Here is a 19879-nt window from a genome sequence, read left to right on the forward strand (position 1 = left end):
GAAAATAACCTTATCTTTGAGGAACATACAGTGCAGAAAACCAAGATGGCTTGATATCAGTGCCCTCTAATAAAGAAACTGAAACTATCCCCTATAGAAAGCAACTTCAGTACTGCTGTTCAAATCCTTGTATTCTTGCATATGGGTGGTAGTAACTGCCCCAACAGATTCCAAACTGGCCCCTTCTTAATAGCATCCTACAAGCCTGAAGAAATATCCCCTATCCTTATGCAACTGTACTGGCTCATTTTGCTTATCCACACCATCTTTAAAACCAGCTGTATCATTTACAAAGCCATCACGACCAGCAACCCCACCTCTCTGGCTGATAATTCCCCATCTCTAGAGGCTGTCAGCATGCCCGAGCCACGACTGGAGACAAAGCAGTACTAAAAAAAACTGTGCAAAAGCTCCTCTCCATCTAGGCACCAAGGATCCAGAATGTCATTCCATAATCCGCCAGGGCCCAACCCTGCTCAAAAATACGTAAGAGCTTTTTTAGGTGTTAGTAATTGATTATCTGAACGAAGTGAGTGGATCCTCCCTCACCCAGACAGCGATATTGTGTTCCCTGAATATCTGAAAGTAAATGGACCTGCTCTGTATGGAACATATATGGATAAGGTTGGGGTTGGCCCAGTCAGACGGTTGGAAACACGGCATGGACTTGTGCATGTTGGCCAAAAGGGTTGTCTATGAAGGCCGAGGCTGCCTTCGAAAATTGTTCAAAATTTATTTGGGGGGCACTGGAATGACTATAAATGCTGAAAATTATACTGAGGGGGGGGGGGGGGGGGGGGGGGGAGAAAGGCTTACAGTGTCCACGTGTGTGATACCTTGGTTTTTGACGGAGCTCGATTATGTACTGTTCTTTTTACTTAAAATGCCAATAAAAAATTTGAAAATAAGTAACAGCAGAAGGCGCACTGTTACATTGTATGTCATGGTGCGAACGTTGGGGAACATTCCTATTACATGGAATGTTATGAGAGAAAAAGGAAAGCTGTTGGAGTTGGCTGGCATTCTCCCTCCCTTTGCAGAGTCTCTAATAAACATCCTCTTACTCTTTCCTGGCATGATAATTTAGTGTGGACTTGTCACTGGCGACAACACCTGCATTTTGCCTGCATCTGGAGAGCGCGCACTGGAAGGCCCGAGCAAGAGCATCAACTAACTGGAAGGCCTGAGGGCCCCTGAGCCTAGTGGTGGCCAGAAACTGTTATGTATTTGCACACAACATCAGAGTGAAATCTTCACTTCAACTGCCAGTAAGGAGTTTTATATGAAAGTCGTTGATCTGATTGTTGAGGATTTGTTCATTGCGCTTAGTACCATATGCGCATGATCGTGTTTTTTCTTTGTCTACAAGTATGGAAGGCATAATCGCAGCTTTGCTCTTCCTTAACACGCCCTGGGAACAAGTAACTAAGTGGAAGGATTGGAAGGAAGGGTTTGAAGCCTATATTTAGGCTATCAGTGGAGACATATTTTTTGGTTCACAAAAACTAGTGATGTTCAAACACTGTTTAGGGGATGAAAGTTGACCAATCCTGAACCATCGTCCGCCACTTCCTGAAATGGATGATGAATAGGAAGAAATTGATGACTATGAGGTGGCCATGCAAAAATTAGTAATAAATGACAACAAGAAAAGAAAGTAGTGGAGAGAATCAAGTTTCCTAGGAGGAGTCAACATCCAGGTAAATCAGTGCACAACTTCATGGCAGAAGTTGGTTCAAAGAGTGAACAATAAAACAGACCAATACAAACTGTAAAATACTGAAAAGTTAACACTCTATAAAGCGATAGACATTCCAAAGAGAGCAGAAAACACAGAAGAAGGGTTGAAGGAGATTGGATCTGGGGGCATTGGAGAGATGTCTGCTGTGCAAGGGACACAATATAAATCTGACATTGGAAAAAGGCAAATTCAAACAAGTCACAGAAGTAGTGATGGCAACGACAAGGACATATTTTGCTACAAATGTGGTTTGAAAAGTTCATCCTCCAACAGATGTCAATTCCCCTGCTACTGGTCAGATGTGGAAAATTAAAGGTCATTTTGTAAGAGTTTGCAAGGATAAAGTTGTACGTTTCTATAGGAGATCTGGGAATTCTATAGAAATACTGAGAGCATATCAGAGGAGTTTTTATTGCAAGTTAATGAGGTAGGAACTTCCAATGACAAGGATAATCCTTTCTGTTCTATATTAATTGATGGAGTGAAAATATGGATTATGACTGATTCAGATGCCCGCTAAACCCTGATAGGAGAGGAGTATCTCACTAATTTTTCTGACTGAATTTTCAACCCCCCCTGATATTAGACTAGTGGCTTATGGCAATGAATCAAGAGTTTTTAGAGTATTTTGAAGGCACTTTTGAGTTTCAGGGCATCAAAGTATTGTCGAAAATATACATTGCCAAGGATGGATCCTGTTTGTTGGGACGGCCTAAGCTAAGAGGTTTATTTTTTGATTAGATCTTAATCACCCTGACCAAGTTTTAGATGCGGAAACAAAAGTAAATGCTTTATCTGAGGAAAAATGGGAACATAGTTTCCCAGAGGTTTTTAAGAAAGAGTCACACACAAAATAGTATTGAAGGAGAGGGTGACTAAAAAGGTGCATACAGCAGGTTGAATGCATCTTGTAATGAGGGAACCACTAGGTAAAGAATTGCACTGGTTGTGTGATAAAAATATTATCAAAGAGACTGAAGCGTTGGAGTAGTTGCCTCCTATTGAGATCAATGGAGACAAATGGAAAGGGGTTGCTTTCCCCTTTGTCAAAGTTGTAAAACACTTTTTAGGAGTAGACAGTGTTCCCTGGGAAAACGTTTTTAAAATGGGTCTTATTTTCTTTAACGCATTCGGTTTTCCTTTAAAAAAGAAATTATTGCTTTATTTAAAAGGTTGGTGATGGCAGTGATTCATAGTGGGTCGCATTGTCCAACTTACCTCATGCATATCAATGAGGTAGGTCAAATTGCAGCACCCTACAAATCGGAATTTTGCGAACCAACATGCTTGAACATATGTTGGTTCACTAAAAAACAATCATTCGGTAAAAGTCAGTGCGCATAATTGTGACTAATTTTACCGAATGCATTGTATGACCATAAGGCCAAAGGTGTCCTGCTTAGTGCTTCTACAAATGAACAACATATTGGCATTCCGATATATCAACAGGCGAGGCACAAAGTCCAGAGTAGTGGCGGAATTGGCCAAAGACTTATGGCATTCCTGTCTTTACAAGAAGATATTGGTGGTGGCAGAATAACTGCCAGGCAAACATAATATTGTGGTACATTGGAATGCTCGGTTCCTCGAAGACTTCAGCATGTGAAAGCTGTATCTGCTTATTTTCCAGTGCTTGATGACAAAATAGGGTATTTGCAAAATAGTTTTATTTGCCTTGCGTCTCAATCATTAACTACTGAGATTCTACTGTTTGGGTCCAGATCCCCAAAAGGACTCTTTCAATCTGGACTGGTTCCTTACTCAGAATTATGCCTTCTCTCTGTTGTTGATGAGCACAAGATTGTTATCTCAGATAAGGAGCCAGAAGTCGGATGTAATACTTGTTGCACCCATTTGGGGGTCGCAAGTTTGGTTTTGAGTTATGCTGGAAGTCCTTGGGATTCTTCAATTCTTCTCCCCTGCCATAAGAACATTCTGAAGGATCTTACTAAATGGTTCTAGAAGTCTCCCTCTGGCTCACTGCATGTAGGATTACAGGTCATGCTGGTCTTTCACAACAAGCTTCGAATTTCATACAGAAATCATGATCACAGTCAACTAAAAAGTAAATTTTGGCTTAGAGATAGGTACGTTTGTGTCTAAGACATGGTTTGGATTCATCTTCCTATTCACGACTGGATCAGCGACATGAATGCCTTAAATTGCTCTCTCACTCCATCGAACTCCACTAAATCCCTGGGCTTCTGCTTGGACAACATGTCAATGAAAGAGCACATTACAACTCGGCCAAAGGAGAGCTTTACCGCACTAAAACGCCTCAAGAAGCTTAACCTATTCATCCCCGCAGGTAATTTCAAGATTGTGGTGCAACGTCTGGTCCTCTCCAAACTAGACTACAGAAATGCCATTCTTAATGAGACACCAAAATCTCACCTCGCACCACTGAGATCTAAACATGGCAGCCCGCTTATTACTGATGTCAAACGTTTTGAACACATCACCCCTGCTCTCAAGAGCCTCAACTGGCTTCCTACCGAAGGAAGATGTACTCACAAGACGGCCTGTATCATCCACAAAGCCTCGCCACTCACATTCCCCAAACTACCTCGAAAACAGGCTTACGAAAGCAGGGATTTCTAGATCGTTGAGAAACTCAAACACACTTTTGCTCCTACATCCCAATCTAAAAAAAAATCTAACAAGTCTCGGTCTTTTTCTGGAAATGCTCCGAGCACATGGAACTCTCTGCCTAGCGATCTGCAATGCAATCCCTCCTTCCCTGGCTTCAAAAGAGACCTGAAACTCCTCCTCCTAAACCAATACTTTAATTCCTAGATTACTGTTTTTGGTCTAGTATCTCATGCTCAGGATTCAACCTAATGTCATAGTAGGCAATTTGCTTGTTTGTTATTGTGCTGTGTTGTGTACTATTATCTACGGTATCTCTCCTCATATGTTTAATGCGTTCCTTTTTCACTGGATTCGCTCCCAACCATGTAAAGCGCTCTGACACCTTCGAGTCTAGCTAGCATTATATAAAACTTAAATAAATAAATAAATAAGATCCTGTGGGGACAGACGTTGTCCATATCCTGAATTTCTTGGCAGAGCTGTCTAACAACAGGATTAGTCTATTGCACCATCAGTGCCTGCAATTTCCACAGGTCATGCTCCTCTCAAAAGGGTACAGGCAGGCAATCTTGATTTGTAAAATACCCCAGGGTGACAGGTTATCTTGCCTTCTCAAACCTAGATACTCTCAATTATGGGACATTAATATTGTTTTCAATCTCTTGGGAGCCCTGGAAAGGCAATCAAAATCTTTCTAGGAAGGAACTTTTCAGCAAACCTGGCTATGCTGTTATGTTTGATTTCTTATTAAAGAGAATCAGACGTTAGGGCACTAGATTTATCCGTCAGGGCTTTTAAGACTGAGGGGGTGAATTATACATTTTCTTCTAAGAATAACATCAGAGTGGTATCTTGCCGGACCTTTCCCGATAACCACAAACTTTGTGCGGTAAGGTGTCTAAAGGTCATGTGAAGCTATGAGATACAAATTTAAAACTCCTGATAGTAATTAGCTCTTTATCACCATTCTGTGGACAATTGGCCAGGTACCCTCTCCCAGCCAGATGGATTAGATGACTTGTGGCGGAGGCAGACATTGGCACCTCCGAGTTTGGGAATCACTCAAACAGGGGTAACACAGCACCCAATGCCTTCACACTAAGTGGTCACCTGGAAGATTTTTACAAGCGGTGGATTGGTCTTCGGACTCGACGTTTAAGTTTTTACTTTAAACAAGTAGTGGAATCACTGATAGCGAGTGAGCTTTAAACTAGCACAATCCGTAGTTTCAGGTCCATAAAATTTTATATTTTCCAGAGATAGTGAAGGAAAGTTTCAATTCTATTAAGTACAGGGAGGTGAGGGTTAACCCATCCGTTTACACTCTGTAAGAAGTGTCTCATCAGAAGAGGAGTTTCGTTCATCATTAAGTAGCAGTATTAAATCTTTTATCTAAATGTTAATAACCTGGTTAACATGTCAGCTTTGCACTGATTATGGTCTTGAGGTATTATTGTATAGTTATTCTCGTATTGTTAAGTATTACTGGTACAAAATAGGACTAGTTAATGGTGTTTAATTGTGGCTGTTGTTCGGGCAAGCAATAGCCTTTTCAACACAGAAACTGGATTACTCATCTGCCACTCATACAGGAAGAAAGAGGAAGTTCTATTTCCCTGGTGCCTGTTTTATGTGGACTGAGAGACTGTTAGCACTTATTGTTTTCTTAGGGACTCGTGGGTTAGTCCCAATGTTCCTGTTATGCTGTTTAGTCTGCTGAGTCTGAAATAAAGAAGGAAGAATAGCATAAGCTGCGCGTCCCTGTACTTAATGGAATTGAAACTTTCCTTCACAATACCTGGGGAACTTTACATCATATACAGATCTATCTCCAATTATACATTTTGGGAATGTGTGACCAATAGGTTTGAACAGCATTAGATATGTTATTGGCTTCCTGCAACGTATTAGAAAAAAATGCCAGTCACATGTTTAACTTTATTTGTCTTTATAACAGAGGGTTCAGGCCACACAACATCCATACATATATTTTGATATAATCTCTTTCAAATGTAAAAATAAAATAAAAAAATAAAAGATGCATATCTTTTATGTTTCTACTAGTTGATTTGCAGTAGAGAATGGAGGGCAGAATATTTTATCTACAATAACTTTACAGTTTATAGCACCATGGATCAATATTATTATATTTAAACTACAGTAATGGACGCTTTCTAGTTCCAGGTAAAAGAGCATACAGATTGAACTTCTAGCACCTGTACTGCCTGGCATGCATGTTAACTTCAAATATAAAAGTAGATGGTCAAACGTGAAGCCACTCCAATAACAATAGTTATGTTGCAACTAGGAACCCATGTCTTGGAAATTACATTTTCTTTAGGTAAGCATGACCCTAAAACTAATACCTTTTACGGTAGCTCACATAACTGAGAATTAGTCTCTTATATTTCGAGTAGAAAGGGGATTTCTCTAAATAATTGCTTGTTTTTGGGTAAGGTCCAAGGCGTATCATGACACTATAAACATATAGAGTGAAGGAAAAATTTAATTGACGAAGAAATAAGGGCTGTAACACATCCACAGCACAGATTTTATTAATGAGAAGGAGAATGGGATTATTATGAATAGATATGGTCGGAGAACAAATAAGAAGCTCAATACAAACTCTTTACAAATAGTTAAAGCACGATAACATGAGTAAAATTGTCACCATGAATTATAAGCTTTAACCTGGGTGCTATGCATTGAGAAACCTGGGCACGAGGGAAAAAGGTTTGCAGTTTAATTGATTTATCATGTCATTGTTCAAATAAACTGAGGATATCATGATTAATATTCAGTTGACAATTCCATTCCTGACCAGGAATGTCGACAGAACATCCAGCTTGATGAGATTGTGAAGGTCTGGTGATGGTGGCCGCATTTATGTTACTGCCTGGAATTTTTGTAGAATGTTCACATGTGCGCCTTATATTTATTCTATTTTTATGGTATTCTATACAAACATGTTGATAGTATATTTATAGGTTAGTGATTATTTAAATTGATATGCTTTTAATTTTTAAAAACCCCCGAAGCGAAAATACACGTTGGCTGGTTGTTTGTTTAATGGATCAAATCAAGAAAATAAATATATTGATTAAATATCTTGATGATAGCGGATATAAACAGCGCTGGTGATCTTTGAAATTTAAGGTATTGAAATATCACAAAGAATAGAATATAAATAGTCAATTTAAAAAGCCTAGACTTAAAAAAAATTCTTGACATGGGATCTTTGAGGTAAATTAACCCTAATAATGGGTTGCCCTATATCACACTGAACATATTCCCTCCTCTTCGCCTCACAACTAAGCAAGGATGAATTCTTAATGGAGGTTTACCAGCACCCCCATAAAAAAACTTCCCCTCCGACCTGAAGGTATTGAGGGAATTTGCCCAGATGCATCTGCTATATTAGACCAAGAGCTCTCATCTACACTTCCAGTATGTGCAATACCCCTGACCTGCCTATTAATAAGCCCAAAAAAGATACATACAACTGTAAATTGTCGTACCTACCAAGTTTTCCTGTTGGTCCCAAACAAACAACCAGCATGTCTTGCACACCACCTACTGCTGCTTATACAAAATTTGTTGATTTGTGCCCTGCTTTCTATTCTATCCTGACAAGCCCTGGCAGCCAGTCGTTTTTAATTGGATTCATAGTCGAACAGAGACAATTAACTTTGAACCACCTTCTGTCAGTGTTCACTCTCTAGCCCAATAAAAAAAGACCTCGATTTGCTCATTTTCGCTGGTGGTTCTACAAGTAGTGGCAGATTATTGTTAGCATTGGGTTTTAGGTTATGCTGATAGTGTAACGTTGAAATTGAAAGTCTTGATGCATTAGGTAATGGGGACGCTAGGTGGCGCACTAGCGAATGGTCGCCTTAGTGTAAGGCTCCCGCAGTCCGGCAACATTTATCCTAAATAAAATCCTTAATTGGCGACCTGGGGGGCTGTAGTCGCACACAGCGTAAGCCTGAGAGGTCCGGTGCTGGCTGTTCAAGTTGCGGCTTTGACGGCGCTACACGGAGGAAGATACGAGCCCTGGAAGCCCCGGCGACCTGAGCGGCTGGAGGAGGCGAGGCGGCCTGCTGGGGACGCCTCACAGGCGAGACCGTGGCTTCACTGACTGCCGTAGGCCTCTGGTAGACGAAGGGCGCGAAGCGGGCCCCGAGAATCGGCACGGGCGAGGAGAGCGGCGTGGGCCCCCCTGGGCCAGAGGTATTGCTGAGGAGACGGGCGGAGAAACCTCCCCCCCCCCCCCCGTTGGAAGGGAGGAGGACGATACCGTGCGGGGGCTGACGGCTGCGGGCACCCCGGCTGACTGTGTGTTGCGTAGGCTGGAGGACCCGGTGGGTTAGGAAGGAGCCCCCCCCCTCCGCCTCGCCGCCCTGACGGACCTCTACCAAAGCACAGAGGCCCCTGAGTGGATTCGAGCGCAGCCCCGGAGCGCCTTGGATATGTAGGCGCTGGCGTCCGGGGGGCTGCGGGAAGGAGCACGAGAAGGTGGTGGAGGGTATGGCTCACACCCGTGTTGTTGCCGGAGTAGATTGAGGGGCAGTGCTGGTCAAATACGGGTTACTGCCACCCCGGGCTGTCCTGCCGGTCGCCGCACGCCGCATGCTGCAGAGGGGGTGCTGTGGGACAGCGCGGGTCGCCTGCACGGCGCTTTCCACTGGTCGTCCCTACATACCAGCTGGAGCTGGGTGGTGGCGTTACAGGGCGCAATGGTGGAAGATTGACTGATCGGCCTCTGGCGAGGTGACTTTGCCGCATCGCTGGTGGGGGCCATTGATTGGGCCGGCCCAGGCACTGGAGCCGCTGACGACCCGGGAAGGCTGGGGCCTATTGCGGGGACACGTCAGGAGGTGTGTTTCGGCCCTAGGGGGGTGCCCTTGTTACCTCCTTGCACCTGCCGGCTGATTACTACAGGCCTGACTCTGTGGCAGTGGTGACTGAAGTGCGCTCCGGTTCAGGGTGCGAGGGCCTGTCCTGCCAGCGGACCGCGATGGGCAAGACGGACACGAGACAGCCCAAGCTGTCCTTTGAATCTGGCAAGAAGGGGACTAAGCCCTCGGAGACGCCACAGATCCTGGATGGAGCGGGCGGAGCTGCGGGGGACTCCTCGGCCGCGGCGGCGAACCTGCAGGAGGTGCTGCGTGAGATGCGCCAGGGGTTTGCGACGATTGCTGATAAAGTGGATAGGATATCGTCGAGAATGGATGCCGTGGTGCATAAATTGGATACGCACGAGGAGCGACTGAAGGGTGCGGAACAACGGATATCGGACACAGAAGACACAGTTTCGCAGCACACCTCGCAGCTCACCAGAATGGATAATCTGCTGCGCGTCATAGCGTCCAAGAACGAGGATTTGGAGGCGAGAAGCAGGCGCAACAACGTTCGCATCCTAGGAATTCCGGAGACGACCAATGTGGGCAAAATGGAGGAGTATGTGGAAAAGATGCTGCTCACGGCGATTGGCTCGGAGGCGTTCTCTCCCCACTTTATAGTGGAGAGGGCGCACCGCTCCCTGGGCCCTAGACCGAAACCGGGAGCGACTCCCAGGCCCATCATTGCCCGGATATTGAACTACAGGGATCGTGATGCGGCCCTGAGGGCGGCTAGGGGCACACGGTCTCTATCTTATGAGGGAAATTCTTTCACGCTTTTTCCGGATTTCACACCAATGGTCCAGGAGGAGCGCAGGAAATTCATGGCGGTGAAGGCCAAGCTGCGGACATTGCAACTGGACTATGCGCTCCTCTACCCAGCGCGACTGAGGGTCACATACCAGGGACGACAACGGTTTTTCACGACTCCACAACAGGTGGAGGACTTCCTCAAGCACTACAAACGTACCCACAAACCGGGTGCGGAGGCGGAAGATGAGCAGGTACCGCTGCCCGGGGAGAGGTTGGCTGGCGAACTGTAAGTAGAGCGGATGAACAATACGCACTGTCCCCTGGGGGAAAGTAAGTACTCTGTGTAGGAACTGCGATTGCTATACCACTTGATGTAGGTGGTGCACTGGACTGGATACTCTGTGTCCCTCTTCAGGTCTGTGGGGATGGGAGACATGGGTGGGACCGTTGAGAGGGTTGCAGTTTCGCACGAGATGTTTGTAGATGATATGGATGTGTTTCCTCTGTCCGTTGTGCATTGCGCTGTGGCTGATTTAGTACCCTAAGGTTGCCAAAGCTTATACCGCCGGACACCCCCTCTGGGTCATCGAGTCAGACTACCGTGTTGTTGGGAGTCTGGAGTAGAGGGGGGGAATTAGTGGAGCCACCTAGACAAACGCCCCGGAGGGAAATACCCGAGAATTCATGGGGAGCTATGGGAACTGTTTTTGCCCATGTTCGGGGGGCACTTGTGGGAGGGCTGGGGAGGAGACATGGCTGGCAGGTTGGGGATTGCTTCAGTGGGTGGGGGGGGTGGGCGGGATGTTGTGGAGGGGACTGTTCGGAGGTTGAGGTTGGGGGGGGGATTGGGGGTGGAGGGGGAGTTTTTTGTTCACGAAGAGTACTTGGGATGGAACGGTCGGGGATGGTCGCGCTGATTGCTCACTTGTGGCTGCTGTTGCTGTTATTGTGGTGTGCATGGCTAACTATGCGAATACATGCGAAGGAGCGACGCCGGAGGCCGGGATGCTGCTGGGTGAGTGGGCATAGGCTGAAAGATGACTGAGAGGACAAGGAGAGAAAGGATCACGGTGCTATCGTGGAATGTCCGGGGGTTAAATGATGCTAGAAAATGCAGAAAGGTGTTGGCTTATTTGGAACAACACCAGGTTCAGATCGCTTTGTTGCAAGAGACACACCTTAGCCCCCGATCGCACTACACTTTGGCTGGCAGATGGGTGGCGGTCCGCAGCTTTTCATCATACTCAGGGTATGCTAGAGGGGTGGCGATCTGGATCAAAAAGAATGTCCCTTTTGTGAAGCTTGGAGAGCGTGTGGATACGGAAGGACGATTCGTGATGGTGTGGGGCAGACTGGGTACGGACACCATCACGATCGTGAACTGTTATGGTCCGAATGTGGACTCGCCGACCTTCTTTACACAGTTATGGGGACAGATGCTCAACATTGGGTCCATGCACATTTTATGGGGTGGCGATTTTAATGTGGCGTTGGCCCCGGGATTGGACAGATCGGATGGCAGTTATCACTACAACAAGAAAGCGCGAGATGCAATGGCAGGTATTTTGGAGGAAGGGAACTTAATAGATAGCTGGCGGTTGGTGCATGCTGGGCGGCGGGAGGGCATGCACTTTACAACCTTTGCTAACTCGTGGGCTAGACTGGATTATTGTTTACTGTCCCGGGGCATAGCGGTAGACTTGGGGAAGGTTATGCACCTTCCTCGGACGTATTCAGATCATTGCCCGGTCCTTGTCCAGATAGCACTCCCGGGATATGGGGGAGCGGCCATACGATGGCGTATGCAGCCCATGGCCCTCCTGGACCCGCTGTTTCAAGCTGAGCTAGGGGACGAGATTGCAGAGTTTTTTCCTCGCAATAAACAGTCGGTAGATAGCGTGGAAACCATCTGGGAGGCATTTAAGGTGACGGTCCGGGGCTACTATATTGCGAAGAGCTTTGGGGTCTTGAAAGATATAAGAAGAACGCTTGCGAAATTAGAAGTGGAACTTAAAGGGCTGGAGACTAGGATGACCCAGGAGCCGATGGGCCCCCTCCACGGGGAATTCAGAGAACGGCTTACACAGTATGAAAAGGAGGCGGATAGGGAGGCTCGATTCTGTGGCAAGTATTGGAGGGCTCGTAGATTCTGCGAGGGGGAGCGCCCGGGGCGTGCGCTGGCGGAAGTTACTCGGCTGCCACGCTACAACACACACATATTGGAGGTCTGCACGTCGGAGGGGATTCCGCGACGGGATACCAGGGGAATTTTGGAGCAATTCACTACACATTATAAAGATCTCTACACGGCACGCAGCGCGGGCGAGGTAGACTTTGGGGGGTTTCTGGATGATGTTGCACTATGTTGGTTAAGTGATGACCACAGACAGTTTCTCGGTGCACCGTTTGAATTGGACGAAATCCGGGAGGCCATTATGTCTCTCAGCAACGGTAAGGCGTCGGGCCTTGACGGGCTACCGGCGGAATTTTATAAAAGCTATATTGATATCATGGCCCCCGTCCTCAAGGAGGTCTACGAGTAGTCTCTGGAAGTGTGAGTGTTGCCGGGGTCCATGAGGGAGGTGTTGATCACCTCATTGTTGAAACCGGGCAAGGATCCTACTGAATGTGGTGCGTATAGGCCGCTCTCCCTGTTAAACTGCGACGCTAAAATCTTGGCGAAGGTGCTTGCCAATAGATTATCGCTACTGATGCCCAAAATAGCCCTCCCGGACCAGTCCGGGTTTATCCCGGGGCGATCCACAGCCCATAACTTGCGTACCCTTTTCTCCCTGATGCATACCATCGCGCCGGAGCTGCCCGTGGCTGCTGTATTTCTCGATGCTACCAAAGCATTTGACTCTGTGGAGTGGAACTATCTATTTGCTATCTTGTATAGGATGGGGTTTCCAAAAATATTTGTTGCCTGGGTGCGATTGCTATATACGGACCCGAAAGCGAGAGTCTTAATCAATGGGGAAATGTCGGGCCCGATCTCATTGACCAGAGGCACTAGACAGGGGTGCCCATTGTCCCCATTGTTATTCGCTATTGCGATTGAGCCATTGGCGTGCCGTATTCAACAACTGCATAAGCAAAGCGCTTTCAAATGCGTCCAACGGCAGATAGACGTGTCCTTGTATGCCGATGACTTGACGCTGTATGTGGTGGATCCGCTAGTGCATCTCAATCCATTGCTCCGGGAGTTCTTGGTCTTCGGCCGGATATCCGGTGTACAAATTAATTGGCAGAAGTCGCAGTTCTTTCCCCTGACCCCTGCGGTGCGCCGCTTCTCACTGGATTATCCACTTGAGTGGTGTGACTCCGATTTGCGGTACTTGGGGGTACAAATATCGATGCGTAGGGAGGAGACTGTGCGTTTAAATTACGGCACGGCCATTGCTAAACTCACGGAGGATGTGACGCGATGGATCTCTCTGCCTTTCACCATGGCTGGGAGGGCATCACTTATTAAAATGGTGGTATTGCCTCGGTTTTTATATTTGTTCCAGAATGTCCCTTATTTTCCGGGTGCTTATTTCTTCCGTGCACTTCGCACGGAATTGATGCGATTGTTCTGGGCTGGAAAGCAGCCTCGACTGGCGTGGTCGATTCTTACCCAGCCTTATAGTCGAGGGGGATTTGATATCCCTGATTTTTTGGCCTACTACCTTAGCGCTCAGGCCCATTTCGCATACCACTGGTTTGCGCCTACGCCATTTATGCCACAGCTGGCTGTGGAGGATTGGATTGTTCGGCCGCTTCCACTGAAGGGTATTATTCAAGGCCCAGTCTGGGTGCTCGACACCCCAGCCGCAACAGTGACGTGCACGGTGGATGCGTGGCAACGGATCCTCGGCAAAGTTGCACTTCCGTTCTTATACGCGCCAGGATTGCCGCTGGCTTATCACCCGAATTTATCCTTGTTGCAGGAAAAGGGGTTCCAGGACATGTGCGCTGGTCTCGGGGTCCGCTGCTGGGGGGATCTCTTCCTGGATGGTCGGTTTAAGACGAAAGAGCAGTGGTTTCATGGGGATCAGAGCACACCGTTAGATGTCTTTTATTATCTTCGGTTGAGGCAGGGACTGAGAGCCGTCCTACCGCGCTTTCCAGAGGAGCCTGCGGTGGTTTTGCCACTACAAGTTGTACTTACGTCAGAAGATGGCAAACATCTAGTATCACACTTGTACCGTAGTATTCGGGAACAGAGTGGTGGCGGGGAGTGCAGTGCGCTCAGACAATGGAGTGAGGACCTAGGGAGGGACGTAACGGAAGCGCAGTGGGTGTACTGTTGCGGGTTGACCTCACAAATATCAGCTAGTTGCAGGTTACGAATTATTCACTATAAGTTCCTGCAGCGAATGTACTACACGCCTGCGAGGAAGCTGCGGTTTCACTTAGCGGATGATGACAGGTGTGAACGTTGTCGCATGGAGGGGGCAGATTTATTACACTTGTCATGGCTGTGTCCGGCGGTGGCGGAATACTGGACGCAGGTCCACAAGGCGTTGACGGTTATGATAGGAGACACGGTTGACCGTGATCCACTAATGATGCTGTTAGGCTACACTATGAATCTCCCTAAGGCGCATCGGAAATTCGGAGACATTGCACTGTTGATGGCGAAAAGGAGAGTAGCTTGCAGGTGGGGGAGGTGCCGTGCACCGAAATTTAAGGAGTGGATCGCCGACTTATTACACTGTCAGGAACAGAACCTAATATACGCAGAAACACAGCCAGTGCATCTGGGACCCGTTCAGGGCATACTTAGCGGCTGAGGGCACTTCAGGGCTGGACGGCACTCGAGAGTCAGGTGGGGCAGGTCCTGAGACCGCTACGCAAGGAGCGGGACAGTGTGATCGGGATCCGATGGGATGATAGGCTTGGCTGGAGGACGACTGTTGGCAGGGTGGGCTGTGTTTATGGCGGCAGACATTACAGCTGCGGGGGGTGAGCTCTGCTGCGGTGATGGCTGGCTGAGCTGATCAGAATGGAAACGCTCTAGGAGTAGAGGCGGTGAGGAGTACGTACGTGAATGTGGCAGGAGGGAAGCTGGCAAGTAGGTCCTGCAAGTGAAGGGACAAGGTTGGGTTGTGGCGATTGTGAGTGGGTGGTTGTGAGGGTGACCCCCTGTTGCGGCTTCCTCCTGTGATCGCTGTGGCGGGAGCTGCGGAGGGGTAGGTTGCCGCGTGACCTGCTCACTCGGTCTATGGGGAGAGCATTGCTATGGATCATGCATACCTATGACGAAGGTGCCTTCTCGCTCCCAGTAGATTATTGAACGGTTTTAACTTGGATGGACTCTGCCGAGCCCCCACACGATAGTCATGCGCAAGTGTGCTAGGCGCGCCTGTACGACCCCGAGCATAGTAGACTCAGAATTGAAATGCGACAGTGAGATGTGTTGTGGCTTGTCGCCGCCGGGCCTCCGGGCTGTCGGATAATCGGCTGTGTACTTTACAGACGTTGGCTAGAAATGTGATGGACTACAGCCGGCCCGCGGGGTTGTAGGCGCGAAGTTGTAACATTGATGTACTCTATCAATAAAGGTTTAAAAAAAAAAAAAAAAAAAGTCTTGATGCATTAGGTGCAGCAACAATTCTCACAGTAGTCAGGTTATTTGAGTAAAGAATACAGATAATATACATCAAGAGGACAGAAGATGATGCAGTATTTAATTCATAAGACAGAAGAACCTGTAAGTAAGTTATATGTATGTGGGCATATAGCAAGTACAGCAGCATCAGTACAAGTCTTGATTCCACTTGCCAACGTCATTGAATTATTTAAAGGCAGCTGAAGCAAGCACAGGCGTATCAAACACATGTATGTAAGAACCCCCAAAGAAGGAACATCAGCCAGATTTATCACCCGTTTTAATCAAATGTCCCCCAAAATATATTAGGTCCTGAGAAGACACTGACAGGTAGTCAAAAGTGATAACATCATTGGTAAAGATTTACCTATGGCACCAAAAGTCACTTGCAGGAAAGGGAGGATCCTGGGTGATAATCTAACACATAGCTACTTCGATGGTAGTCGAAAAATAGGGACATGGCTTTCAAACATGAAGGGGTTCTATAAGTGCAATAATTGCAAAGCTTGCAGAGTGTTGAACAATGTCCTCACTTTTAAATCAAATGATGGACACATACAAAAGACCAATGGATTCTACAACTGCAATACTGATCACCTCGTTTAGGCACTCAGCTGTCCATGTCCATTCATGTATGTGCGAAGTACTATTTTCCCTTTAAAAAGTATGCTAGAACATCAACGAGCAATAAGAAACCAGGATTTTACTTAGTCTGTGGCCAAACACTTTTATGATAAACATGAAAGTGACCCAGGTTTACTGATGTTCTTTGCTATAGATAGGGTTCCCCTAACATCAGAGGAGGCAATAGGACTGTTAACTTAAGATGTCTGGAATCTAGATAGATTTTGGATTTGAACGCCACATTCCCCAATGGGTTGAACAGGGATGAGGAATTAGAAGTGCATTTGGGGTGAGGGATTGTTAATCTATCTCCCTGTTCCCCGTATAATTCAGACAGTTACATCCTCTGTTCTTATGGAGTCCTTAGGGTTGTTTGGATACTGTTTGGCTTCTTGACAAGGGGTGTATTCACTTCTGCATTAGAGCACCTTATATATATGGGCACTTTAGATTTTTCATTGTTGATGTTTTGCACTTTGACACTTAATGCATTGAAGAAGTCTTGTACAGATATAGTTATCTATTATATTTAAAGGAAGGATTCTTCATTGATGATATTTTGCACTTTGCCACTTTATGCATTTAAGAAGCTTCATATATAGATTGTTATTTATTATATTTAAAGGAATAATTGGATTGATATATAGCACGTAGGCATTTTTAAAAATGAATTATCTTATAGAGGGTCTATATTTATATGATATTATAAAAGGATTGATTCATTAGATGTCACACTATGGCTTCCATTCATTGATTGAGATATTGATCCATATTCTTTTACTTTTATAATGTATCATATGTGCTGTATACTTAAGATGAATTGAACACCTAGGGGTTTGTTATACAAAATATACTGCAATGTAAGGCTTGCACTCAGGCACTTTATGTATAAAAAAGAAGTTACGTATATATATATATAGAGTTACCCACTGTATCTGCATGAATGATTGAATTGATATATTGGTATTTTATCGATTGATTTTCTCATTTGGAACAATATAATAGATTTGGGGTGCATGATACTAGATTTGGGGTGCATGATACATTGGTATGAGCAACACCCAGTAGGTTGCAATTATTCACTTAAGAAATTAAATGGAACATGATGCTTTTAATCCGACTTGAGCACTGGCCGAAGAGCTTAATAATAATAATACATGTAGCTTCTAATTAGGTTGGGGCACTGGTCCAAGAGTCTAACTCCTGAATTGTTCACGGGACCACATCACAAATTCTGGTATAATACAATGTTGAGTTGGTTTGTTTTTTATCAAAATATTCTTTTTTTTAAAGTGTAAAAATTAGTAAAAGACTTTCAGAAATATTATAAAAATGATGTAAATCATGCTGCCAGTTCAATATACAGTATGCATAATGATGGGAACATTTGTACAACGGATGTTGTTTCTTCTATGTCTATATGCACTGTACATTTAAATGTGAAAAAAATGAAATGGTAACATGACTTTGAGAAAGGCTGGGATCAGCCGAAATGCGTCAGGACAGAAATCACGCTGTGAGAAGAAAATAATTTACTTACCAGGAGTGTCCACTTTGCTCTTTTTGTGGGAGATATCTATATATATATATACACACACACATTACTAAGGACATGCATGTGCATTAGGATTTTCATATCTTCATTTCAAAACAACTCTACCATCACAGGTTGGTGTTGTAAGAGAAACGTGTTCCTACTGTACAGTTTGTCATCACGTACATTTCCATTAAATGAAACATCAGAGTGGGGGAGCATTTAGGACAGGTTTGTAGCACTGTCAAACTACAAGTAACATTTCATCTAAAAAACAAATGGCTAATACAGGACACAGAAGATTATTTCTCAAAAATTGGTTTGGTCATACTAGATCAAGGAAGTGATGGATTGAGGCAATCATATAACTGATGACTAATGAGAAGAACTTTGATGAATGTTATAACTTTGTACACACCAATACAATGCAATAAATTTAGCACATGTAGAAGCCTACAATTTAAAGGCTTAGGTAACAAAAATATGGTCAGTAAAAATAAGCATTACTTTTCGCCGAAGTACAGCCGAGGTCTTCCGCTGAGTGCATTGTTCTTGTTATCGGATCCCTGATGCAGGGGGTCATCTAATGGTGACTGGTGAGGAGGCTCTGCCAGAGGGTTCCAATAACTCTGCTCACACATGCCCCGCAATAAAATCTCTGCCAATTGCCTGGCTATTGTCTGTGAGAATAAAAAGATATGTCTTCAGATTTCAGAGGCTGGAGAAAAAGATCCTCATAGATGAACCGGGTGGGATGGGGAAAACAATGGAATTGGGAACAATGGGTACAGGGGATATGGGGACCGAGGAACTCTAGTAACAGGGTTTCTACACCCAAGAACATCCAAACAAATGTAATAAAGGAGCAGGTATGTTGCAACTACAAGCTGACAGAGAAACAAAAATGTATGGTGTGGCTTGTTTACATAACAGCGTGTATCGAGAGCACTATACTCTAGTTGAGAAAGAGAAGATCCACAAATACTGTACTAGAAGAACTTTTGACACGGAACCATCAAAGATGGTGGGATGGGAGCCATTATCCCTATGGCACAACACTGCTATAGTTGACAGAAGTTAGGGTGGGAGGTCAAGACTGAGTCTCCACTGAGAACTAACAGGCAGAGTCAATCAGCTGCACAATCGACATTCACACAAGAAAGGCTAGAAGGGTTTGCCTTCCCTGTGCACTCTATGTAACACCTCGGGGTGAACATCAACTGTATTAAACACAGCCACATATTAATGTCTGCAGAAAGCGTGAAGAGGCTACGTAGTTGGCAAACGGTGAGCAGTACAAATACCGAGTAACATAAGGGAACTATAAGAATGGAACAAACCTGCAGAGAAGTTACTGAATAACTGGTAAAAATCACTCATAGCATGATTGGAAATGACCTCTATACTGTGGCACTGGTTGTTGTTACATATTCCTAATCTTTAATATAGCAAAAATCAAAGGAAATGATGGATGGAGTGTTGAACATTGCAAGCAGTCACCCCCAGTCAACTGATCTGGGTTTAATCCATCACCGTTCTTTAGCCCACTCTGCCACCCCAGTTCAGACATGGCCATATGCAAATCAGTCTGACCCTGTGCCTCATGGGAACAGTCCAGCCCGAACTGCCAAGCCAGGTCTTCCCTGGACCGGAAACAAGCTTCCTAGGACCGGTTTCTGGCATTTCAGCCGTCTTCAGCCAGGCTTGCTTGAATCCAGTGGCAAAGTGAGCAAGGGACTCACGTCTGAGCATACCCTGCCAACTTATGGCGAACAAAGCAAAAACCAAAGGAAATGATGGACGGAGTGTTGAACTTTGCAAGCACTCACCCCCAGTCAACTGATCTGGGTTTAATCCATCACCGTTCTTTAGCCCACTCTGCCACCCCAGTTCAGACATGACCATATGCAAATCAGTCTGACCCTGTGCCTCATGGGAACAGTCCAGCCCGAACTGCCAAGCCATGTCTTCCCTGGACCGGAAACAAGCTTCCTAGGACCGGTTTCTGGCATTTCAGCCGTATTCAGCCAGGCTTGCTTGAATCCAGTGGCAAAGTGAGCAAGGGACTCCCGTCTGGATGGATTAAACCCAGATCAGTTGACTGGGGGTGAGTGCTTGCAATGTTCAACACTCTGTCC

General features: G+C 45.6%; 1 protein-coding gene across 2 annotated transcripts in view; it reads right to left on the minus strand.

Moving 5' to 3' along the window:
• The window catches only part of TTC7B (tetratricopeptide repeat domain 7B), a 1510908-nt gene that overhangs the window by 970908 nt on the left and 520121 nt on the right, over nucleotides 1-19879 (minus strand). For both annotated transcript variants that reach the window (XM_085626529.1, XM_085626530.1), the window contains exon 7: nucleotides 18249-18421. In XM_085626529.1, the coding sequence (XP_085482655.1) occupies nucleotides 18249-18421 (173 nt within the window). The remainder of the gene's footprint in view (nucleotides 1-18248; nucleotides 18422-19879) is intronic.

The sequence above is a fragment of the Triturus cristatus genome, chromosome 9, assembly GCF_964204655.1.
Source record: "Triturus cristatus chromosome 9, aTriCri1.1, whole genome shotgun sequence".
Taxonomy (NCBI): domain Eukaryota; kingdom Metazoa; phylum Chordata; class Amphibia; order Caudata; family Salamandridae; genus Triturus; species Triturus cristatus.